The following is a 10,602-nucleotide window of genomic DNA, read 5'->3' as shown; positions in this document are numbered from 1 at the left end:
TTTCACTCACCCTCCCTTCACTGTTTCTACTTTCACTCACCCCCCCTTCCTCTTGTTCCAACGTGCGTCGAGAAAAGTCTCCTCCTCTCACTGAGTCTGAGCGCACGTCTCCAACCAGTCCTTACGCGCGTACAAACTCTCCACGAGAATCCCCTACGGTCGGCCCCTCCCCTTTCCGTTTCATGCCGCCCTCACTCATTCATGACCCGGGATCTGTGACGTAGGAGATTCCACGGTGCCCACTGCCGTAGGCAATAACGAGATGCTCGAGTATATATGGGACAGTGGTAGCCATCAACCGGCACACTCTCAGTCGCTCCGACTCGGGAACCAGCGCATCAGCGGAGATAGCAGGCTTTACTTCTTAGGCTAACTCGCTTTGGGCTTTGGTTCAGGATGGAAACCTCTACGATTTCTCGTAGCCGACGATGCTCCATCATGCGCACCTACAAAAGTAAGTTTCTCTTCCGTCTTCTTTGCCTTTGGATAGCTCATGGAAACTTCACACATAGAGCTGCTTTGCATCACTTGTGCAACAATTTCTACGTTTCTTTGTAATCTAAGAAAAGTTTAGGTACTTTAAGATTTTAAATTTAAATGGACAATGGATACATGCTTGGATAAACTTTGAGTTTCTGTGAGAAAATGACTTATCTCATGACTTACAACAGTCAAATTTGAGGATGTGAAGTGGAATATGATACGAAGTTTTCATTAACTCTAAGAAATAGCTGCTCTGACTGAACACTTTTGTGATTAGGCTGTGCGTAATGGTCGGTTCAAGTGTGGTGCTGAAGCGTAAACTTCACTTGTTGTTGCTCTAGATTAAAATACAGCTAAAATACCACTGCATACAAGCAGCAATAGCAAAATAAACACACAATTTTAACATGCAATACAAAATAAGCGCAATATTTACCCGTTTGGACTCAGTGTGAGTATGAAATGTGTGGTAAAGGATGATTTCAACACCTCGGACAGCTCCCGCTCACCTCCCCTCTCCCTGCTCTCTTCCTTCCAGGCGGTCTCTCCCTCTGGCTGGTGGTGTGGCTGGTCCTCGGCAAGCCAAGTCCGGCGTCGGCGTGCCCGCATCACTGCGTGTGCTACCCGACTCCCATGACTGTGAGCTGCCAGGCGCAGAACTTCACCGCCGTCCCGGTTGGAGTGCCCTATGAATCGCAGCGCGTGTTCCTCCAGAACAACCGGATCACGGAGCTTAGAGTTGGCTCTTTTGGCTTCGGGACTCAGGTAAGAAGGAGTTTGACGAACAGTTCTATTTGAACATGCTTTAAAAAAATGTTTTCTTCACATTTAAAGTGAAGTAATATCCACTGCAAGGAAAAACAGTCACCGTTCAATCTCTGTATTTTCTTCCATCAGGTTCTTTGGCTGTTCTCCAACAACATCACGTGGATTGAAGCTGGGGCCTTCAGTGAGCTGAGGGACTTGGAGGAGTTGGACCTCGGGGACAACCCCAACCTCCACAGGCTGGAGGGGGGAGCCTTCCGCGGCCTAGAGAAGCTCCAGAGCCTCCACATGCACCGCTGCAAGCTCACTGCCCTGCCCCATGACATCTTCCACAAGCTGTACAGCCTGCAGTTCCTCTATTTGCAGGTAGGGGGAGACATATTAGTACATGCAGACAACTCTGACACACACATGCAGCCACCCACACATGTACACACACAGACACACACACATGTCCAGTTAAAAATATTACAAATTTCAGTGTGTGTTCTTTTCATGCTAAATCCCTCTCCTTCTTATCTTTCCCCCTTCAGGAGAATAATCTTCACTTCCTGCAGGATGACATCTTCTCTGACCTCATCAACCTGAGCCAGCTTTTCCTGCATGGCAACCGTATCCGCACCCTCTCAGAGAACGTGTTCCGCGGCCTGGTCAACCTCGACCGCCTCCTCCTCCACGACAACCGCATCAGGCAGGTGAACCGCCGTGCCTTCCGCGACCTCGGCCGTCTCACCATGCTCTTCCTCTTCAACAACACCCTGGCTGAGCTGCCCAGCCAGACCCTTAGAGACACCCAGGGCATCGAGTTCCTCCGCCTCAACGCCAACCCCTGGTCCTGCGGCTGCGAGGCCCGCGCCCTGTGGGAGTGGTTCCGTGAGGCCCGTGTCTCCTCATCCGAGGTCATCTGCGCCTCCCCTTCCACCCGCCGTGGCCAGGACCTCCGCTTCCTCCGTGAGATGGACTTCGCCCTCTGCCCCCTGCCCGACCCCGGCTCCATCGGCGGCTCCACCACCACCACCTTCAGCACCAAAACCCGCTGGTGGTTCCACAAGAACAAGCCCCAGTCATCCACAAAAGGCGTCTTTGAGAAAGCTTCCGAGACTGTCAAGGCTGGTTTGTATGGGAAAGGCCCATCCACGACCACTTCAGTAGTCAAGTACGAGCTGGGGGAGGAAGAGCTGGCGCTGCCCAAACTCGACCCAGAAGAGTACTGGGCTAACTACGGCAACGAGGACTCAGGTGTCACCCTGCGATGCTTCGAGCTCGAATGTCCGCCTGAGTTCGACCTGCCTCCATCCGCCTCTTCTCCCTCATCCTCCTTGCCTTCCTGCCTCTTACTAGTAGCCGTCTCTGTATTCAGCCTCAGCCTCCACCTTCTTTTCGGCTGAATCTGACTCTTAGCACCACTCCCCTTTCCCTTCCAGCCTGTTTTAAAGGCTGCGAAGACCCCTGTTAGACTCTTGATACCCTCTTTGCCCGCTTTGCTGTAAGCCAATCCTCAAGGCACAGCGAGGGAGATAGGGGGACGGTTAGATTCTGAATCTACCACTTACAGGGCTTAACACTTTTCAGGGCTGCTAAGAGTTCTTTAGCTAAGGTCACATTTATCTATAATACTCTGCAGGTGAGGCTTTCTGCGTCTCACCTGTATGATGTCATGATTCCCTGCAATCAGGGCTACGAGGGCTGAGTCCATCAATAATATCAGCAGGATTGTGAATGATGTTGTCAATTTTTGTCATCAACTTAGTTAAAACTACTAGTGCTATCATAGTGCATCCAATTAACTGGCTGCTACAATGCTACAATTACTGTTAGAATCAGTGCACAGTAATGACAATACTGTAACCACTTAAAGTGTTATGTAAATAGGTCTGTATTTTTGTGAGTGTTTAACTGATATCTGTGGTCCAGCACTTTCACCTTTCATCTAGATCCAGGTAAGACTTTGCAGGCGAGTGCTTGGCAGCCAGGCTGACAGTTTACTGTGAGAGAGAAGAGAGGAAAACATACTGTGAAGCTGGGAGGGAGGGGAAAGACAGAGAAGGGAACACACGGATGGCAACCGAGAAGGAAGGGTGACAAGGAAAATAACAGGCAGAGGAAGGGAGTGGGGTTTTGAAGACGCAGGATTAGAAAGAGGAAGAGAGGAAAGCAAAGGAGGAAGGAAAGAGGGAGGGGAGGGAGGAGGGCGATGGTGTTCATGCAGCAATAAGAGAGGAAGCAGGGAGAAGACGGCGAGACACAGTATGTGAGACAGTGCTAGCGGTAGAAGCAGCAACACGCAGGAGAAGAATAATAAATAGTAGTTGTTCCATCATCATCCCTCATTCTCTGTAAATACAGTGTCGTCCGCGACAACCACAGGGAAAGAATTCTTCCTGTCAGGAAGCCAGAGATTTTTTGTTTTTTGGATGTCTTTCTGTGACATATTGATATAATGTGTAAAGATTGTTGACTTGGATGCAAAATGAAGATCTTGATATAAAAGTTACACCGAATATTTCCTGAATCATGCTGTCTATCTATGATTTTCTCTTCTGAATTTGTTTTTTAAAAAGATGCAATACAAGGTCATTTCGTGTCAAGCGAAACACCAAAAAAGTAGAAGGTTGCCGATGTGTGACTAACACGTGACTAAATCGGACTTCGTGGACTGTGAGCTTGAGGCCACTCAGAATGTCTCTGGCTGTGATGGGCATCTGTCTTGTCTGTGTCTCTGTGTGTGTGTCTGTGGATAAATGAGGATGAATGGATTCACAGGCTGGCAACACTGCAAAAGGCAAATACGTCAGCAGTTCTGTCACTCCACTGACTCATCGGTGGGCGATGCCAGATGGACAAACGAGGTGTGAATCGTCCGATTTGTAAATACACCAAGAGAGCAATGACAGAGTCTGGTTACTGTCAGAACAGGAGGCCAGTTAAGACTGACGTGCAGACAGACTGATGGAGATGATGTGGAGTTACAGAGGAAGGGGTTTAAATAATCAAACGTGCAGGCGAGGGAACTGTTAATGCTGAGAGTGCAAAAAGAAGAAGAAATTTTCCGAGAGAGCAGCGGAAGTAGTGCGGCAAAAGAGAGAAGTAACCAAATATAGGCATCCACAGGGTTTATTCATCCCTCCCTCTTTAAAACAAGTTTCCTCTTCGCCTTGTAGGAAGCGAGATGCTGTCGGTGTGCTGATGTATAGCAACTCCTTTTCTCCCTTCCTATATTTGCCCATTGATTTCCTGAAGCTCTCTCCATCTCTCAAGGGCAGAGGAACAATGGAAGAAGAGATGGTCCCCAGCTCCAATAAAGGTGATGAGGGCAAGGCCGAGATGTAGTAGGAGTGAGAGAGTAGGAGGTAGTGTTCAAGAGGTAAACACAGGCACTCACAGATCTGCTCACAAAGCCAGTTAGTCTTGCTTCAGTAGAAACAACCGTATGCAGTCTTTTATCTCTATCTGGTATTGAAAACTAGAAAAACGACTAATCCTTTCAGCCTTTTTCACAATGGAGCTCTGGATTAAGAATGGTTTTGGGAAATATTCGGTGTAGTCTAGATGTGTAGTCTCTAATTGAGTCTTGTGATGGAGGTCAAACTGAGCCCGGGTGCTCTTCAGTGGCCATGACAGTGAGGTCACTGTCAGACGACCAAAGTGCCAGTTATACCATTTCCCCAGTTCCCTTGTTCGAGTTCGTCAGTGTGCACGTTCTGTGTTTTGTATCTGAGAAAGAAATAATGATTCTATATGACAGATTGGCTTCTTATTTATTTTTTACTGTAAAAGATAAAAAGATGTTGTTGGAAGATGCAGCATTAAGAAAGAATAAATTCATACTTGATTTAAACTAAAATGATTATGTGTGGGCGTTTCATTCTATGTCTTGGTGATTGTCCAGTCAAACACCCTGAGCAATCACAGCACGCACACACACACACACACCCACATACCCACACACAAACACATGGACACATAGACACAGTTGCCATTGTGTAAGTCCTCCAGGCAGTTGTCCAGCTTTCTCAACTATTAAGCTGAGAAAAGAACAGGACGAGGAGATGAAAACACAGCACGAGCAGCATAAACTTTGTTACTATTCAGCCACAATTCGAGCACAGTGACACTATACAATACAATAACATTATAAACAACACCTGCTATTGCAATATGTTGACATCGCTACAGTATCACAAGAAAAAGACAAGTTAAACAAAAGTAGCACTTCATTGACAATGATTAACCTGAATATTGCTGAGCACCACCTGTAGATATAAGATTATTGTTGAGATGACTTTACAAAAAAGCGTTAAAACACAGATAGTTTAAATTAGTGATATTATCCAAATACACACACCCAAAAAGTGTCTTAAAGTAAAAGAGAAAATGTAACCCCCCCGATTAGTCGATTTTTAGTCGAAATTTCACGGCTTCGGTCGACCAAGGATTTCTTTGGTTGATTACAGCCCTAGTGATCACCAAACTGACTAGTGAAAGTGTTGTTATTGAGATTTGAAAGGATCAAACATGCATTTTAGATGAAGGGATGTACACAGTGAAATGACATCATTGACAGCAGACATTTAGATGTGTCAAAGCAGGAAAATCACAGGTGGAATTTATAACTTTAATGATGGCTGCATTCCATTTAGGTGCACTAGTTTCAGGTCTCTGGTATTGTCTATGCTCACTCACTGGCATGGCTTATGGGACACTAAACAGAATGGAGCCATCGTTAACGTTATTTGTCACACCTGTGCTCGTCCTGCTTTGACGAGTCAAAATGTCTGCTGTGAAAAAAGGTCTATGATATTGTATGTAAGTTAGTGCATGATGCAGGGTTTTCTACCCTCAAGTTACAAAGATTATTATTGGCTCTACTGTTTCTGCCAATTCATTTTCTAAACATTGTAATCATTGCTGTGAGGAGTGGAAAAACTATTCACCTCTATCCCAGAGGTGGATATCTTGAAATCCTGCCATATAAAACCAAAACTGTCTGGAATTTATCTGCTGCATGTATTCTGATGAAGGCCACTGCAGATGGTGGGCTTTACCAGCTCTACCTGCTGTTCTCCTGTAAATGGCTTGTTTTTTGTCTCTTTCAAAATAATACTGATATTTATAATGAGTTCCTTTATAGAAGTCAACAAAGGCTCAAAGTTTTGGGCAAATGAAGACGTGTGCTTTTTGTTCATGCACAGTTCAGCCAGCGAGGCACGAATCTTCAAGACAAAGAAACAATTTCTATCCGAAAAAATCACAACTTATGTGCTTATTTCACTTTGTAAAAACAGTTTGTCTTCATCCTGAGCAAACAGAAAGCTGTTACATACAAACACACACATACACACACGCATGCACATGCACAGACGACACTGTGTGGCACGGAGCTCACTCACAGCTTGTCATGCCTATATAAGGCTGCAACAAGCACATCAGACATCCTTCACATTCCCATTGGTCTCCAAGCTTTTGTGTGGCAGAAAAATTCCATGACGCACCTTCTTCGTAGACTACATATAAACTGTGTGGGTTCCATTGGAAGCCGTCCATGTCACTCAACCATCAGCACAGTCGAAGGCGGGACGTGAACGTGTCTGTGGAAGCCACACTACAGTATGTTGAATACATGAATATTAATGATTACCAGTCTATGCATGAGAAGAGAGGGAGCAAAGGCAAGATGGGGAGGGAGGGAGGCTGTCTGCGGAGGGCTTTTTCAAGTGCGTCACTACTTTGTCACAACTTCCCTCCACCTGCTGAGCCCCCGTCCCTCTCTCCGTCTTTCTCTCCCTCACACACAAACACACATAATCACAAACATGCAAACAATTTCTCACTTTCTCATGCACATACGCAATTTGCACTTTGTTCACACTTTAGTTAAGGAGTCGGATTTATGCAACCTCTCTGACTCCTCTGTCACAAATCTGATATCTTATCACTTGTCATCACCGGCGCTCTGCGCTCCTTGCTTTCACACATCCCCTCTTCCTCTGGAGCTTCCTTGACGTCATGTACTCTCCTCTTCTCCTTACATCTCAACACTTTTGTCTGTTGCCTGTTTTTTCTAAGATGCGACCTCCAACATGAGCTGACAAGCTCCACTGATTCATGGCTTCTCTCACACTCAGTCCTAGAGTTATCTGGAAATGTGTCAAATTTGTCTGTGTGACTATTCAATCTGGAGCTCTGCCCAGTGTTAAATTTCTTTTTACTGTTGTTTTCTCGTTATAAATAAGCACATTATTCTGTTTTAATTTCTTTTAAAAAGCCCTTTGTGCACATCTTTGTTATTTCTTCACAGCCGATGGGAATCTTTCCATATCAAAGAGATCAGAACAGAGGATGGTTGCTGCAGCAAGCCAACATGAGAGAAAGACTTTTGATCTGGTGCATACATGTAACACTTGTTGGTGTATTTCTATTAAAGTATGCATATTTCTTCCTTAGGTTATGCTTGGAAATGTTTACATTAAAAGCAACATGTGCACAAAAATGCAAATCAGACGAACAACTAGCACTTTAATGGAGCTCGTGTCGTTTTTACACCTATGTGGTAATATCTAAGGCCGTTATAAAGATATACATGCATGTATGATCATGTCAAGCAATATAGAAGAGACCTCCTGTGCAAATGAATACTAGGCACAGGCTGTTCATTGTGTGTGTGTGTGTGACAAAGAGACAGAAAAAGGTTAAAAGTCGCTGACGCCAATATGGGGCGGAAAACAGAGCTCGCTGTTGACAGCATGAGATGAAAATGTGAATTAGTGTGAAAGAGACTGAGACAGAAAGATAGCAACAGAAGAGGTGTGAAGTTTGAGTCATGTACTTGGATCTGGTCGCAGCTGAGAACATTTGGAAGGCTTAAGTGTGCACACACAGACACGTGCGAACGCACCCTCGTTGGCAGCGTTTGGCGTTGCTGGTGCGCCTTGAGAGAGGCCCACTGGGAGACAGACGTTCCTCCTCGCATCACACAAAACGGAATCCACGCACATGCAGGCCTGCACACGCACACATACAAATATGCAAAGAAAAGATATACATACTCATGCGTGCATAAACAGCGTGGACTTGCCACACTTTCATAAACAGGCCCCAAAATATCTGCATGTTTTTTTTTCAGCATTTGCATTTCAGTGTGTATTTCAGTGTTTCTGAGGAGATGAGTGCGTCATGAACTCCGCTGTGGTTCTGTCCCCCCCTGCATATACATCTTTACAAAATTCTACCCTTTTACAGAAATATTGATGCACGCAATAAAAACACTCCACACAGAGGGCTGAGTGTACAGAACACACGCGTATGCAAACATGAACCAGCGCAAACACACTGCAAACAGATGGAGACACTCACATACAGATGTCTCAGAAGGATTCTGACATCATCTGTCAGGTTGTCATTGAAAGTGAGGTTATAATGAGAGAATAGGAGGAGGAGGAGGAGGGAGAGGAGAAGAGCAACTGGCTGAAGAGGAATAAAAACAGAGGAGGAAATTAACTGAGCAGGGAAAAAGGGGAACAAGGGCAAACTGAAGGGTAATAAGGAGTGTGAGGAAAACAAAAAAAAAAACCACAGTCATCTTGGGCGGCGCTATGTCTTGGATGCGGCCACAGTGCCACTGCAAAATAGTATCATGGGGAATGTGTTTTGCATGTGTAGGGGAGGTGTGAACTCTGGCACCTACAGTTAATACCTGCAAAAGAAAGTGTTACAGCTGCTAGCTTGTCAAGGTTCGTACCGTTAGTGAGCAGGTTGGTGTTAGTAACTTCCAGCGTGTAGCTTGCTTGCTCGTGAGCGAGGTTCAGGGAAAAGTGGATAACGCATTGAAGGCGTAGCTTTAGGTATAAAATTACCTGGATCGTCTATATAGCTCCTGCATGAGCAGTGAAACATGACGGTTGTAATGCTTAAAAAAAAAAAGATCCACAGTGTTACAGATACATCGTTATTACACGGCTTGGCCACTATGTCAAATTGGTTTCAAAGCCTGGTGCTGTTCCCGGGGCTTAGCTAGGAGGTTACAGTTGTTGTTCCCTGCAGAGACAGGATTTTGAAAACGCTGACACGCAGATAGCAGAAGGGAAGACAATGTTGACAGAATTAGTCAACCAGTGGCAGGCTCACACTAACTGTCAACCTTCTGAGTCAAGTCTTTTGGCAGAAGTTCACATCAAGTCCCAAGTCTTCATAAATGCTGCTTCTCTATCAGGTCTGTGATCGCTGGGATCGGATCAGTGTTCTTTCAAAGTTTCTGGAAAGAGTTTTCTTGCTTTACACTCAGCACTTGCTCACAGGTCAGCACTAAAACTAGCTTTCATATCAATGAGAGCTTGAGTTCGAGCAGCCAGCCAAAAAGTCATTCCCAGGCTTCTGAAACCAGCTGATGTGCTGTCAGTGAAGCAGAAATTACATAGAGAGTATAGTTGGAAAAGAATAGAGATGCTTTGAAAAGAAAAACTTCAGGACTTCTGGATGAAATGTGGTATCTCTTCCTCTATTATTTAGGAAGTGAGAACTCAGTCTGGACAATCATGCGCGCTTCATCTGTACTGGGTAGTTCTCAAGAAAGTTGAAGCAGAGATTGTTTTTTCCTTTTCTCAAGTTCTCACTTTTCATTTTTTGAGTCATAATAATGACTGTATCTGTGCACACACACACATACTTATCAGTACATGACAACATTTTTAATATCATCACTTTTTTTGGTAAAGCCTTGACCAGATGAATGATGAATGATAGATCTGGTTGGCCTGCGGACACTGTCTTATTCTATACTGCTCTGGGATTATACCAGACCACCATTTGGCTCTTGAATGTTTTAGGGAGTCTAGTTTTACAGCAGTGAATTCAAAGTAAAGTATGAGAATATGGTGCACATAAATCAGAGACCAAGTATCCTCACTCTTTATATGAGCTCAGCAGTCTGGTAGAAGCTTTGCGTGCAGCTGCTGTCTCTCCACACTGAGAAGAGCGCTGTGGTGCAGTTTCTTCGATGCCTGGGGTTAACCCTGGGGAGGAGTGAGACTCTTACTTTTAAAACTTGGTTCGTGTTGCCTTCAGTTTAATTTACCCAAGCTGACTCGACACAGTTCTAGCGGCCCCCACATGCATATCTAGCTCTGACGTGGGTTACATTTTTAAAGAGGCATGTGCACATGAGCTAAAGCTGCCAATGGTGTAGCTGCAGGGCCTATACACAGGTGTAACCTCTGATACAGAACTATGGAAACTTCTGAAGACTTGAGTATTTCTTAACAATATGAGATATTCTGAATGAAAGAAATCAGTCTTTTCCTCGCCGTCTTTTCTGTGCACCCTTGTGTTTCTTTTGTTCACCAGTGCTTGTGTATTTAA

General features: G+C 45.0%; 1 protein-coding gene across 1 annotated transcript; it reads left to right on the top strand.

Moving 5' to 3' along the window:
• The first annotated feature begins 303 nt into the window (after positions 1-303).
• Positions 304-5,082, top strand: rtn4rl2a (reticulon 4 receptor-like 2 a). The gene is made up of 4 exons (XM_073475374.1): positions 304-454; positions 1,022-1,248; positions 1,381-1,614; positions 1,782-5,082. Exons 1-4 carry the CDS (start codon positions 397-399, stop codon positions 2,634-2,636), a joined length of 1,374 nt encoding a protein of 457 aa, XP_073331475.1. The 5' UTR covers positions 304-396; the 3' UTR covers positions 2,637-5,082.
• The last annotated feature ends 5,520 nt before the right edge of the window (positions 5,083-10,602 follow it).

Source organism: Pagrus major, chromosome 1 (assembly GCF_040436345.1).
Source record: "Pagrus major chromosome 1, Pma_NU_1.0".
Lineage (NCBI taxonomy): Eukaryota > Metazoa > Chordata > Actinopteri > Spariformes > Sparidae > Pagrus > Pagrus major.
The sequence above is the reverse complement of the archived record's forward strand: the minus strand, read 5'-3'. Positions and strand labels throughout refer to the sequence as shown.

Bases quoted from the DNA above. Each gene is read 5' to 3' on its own strand.
- rtn4rl2a (XM_073475374.1), top strand. From the start codon at position 397: ATGGAAACCTCTACGATTTCTCGTAGCCGACGATGCTCCATCATGCGC. The intron at 455-1,021 runs GTAAGTTTCTCT...TCTTCCTTCCAG, and splicing joins CATCATGCGCACCTACAAAA to GCGGTCTCTCCCTCTGGCTG. The intron at 1,249-1,380 runs GTAAGAAGGAGT...TTCTTCCATCAG, and splicing joins CTTTTGGCTTCGGGACTCAG to GTTCTTTGGCTGTTCTCCAA.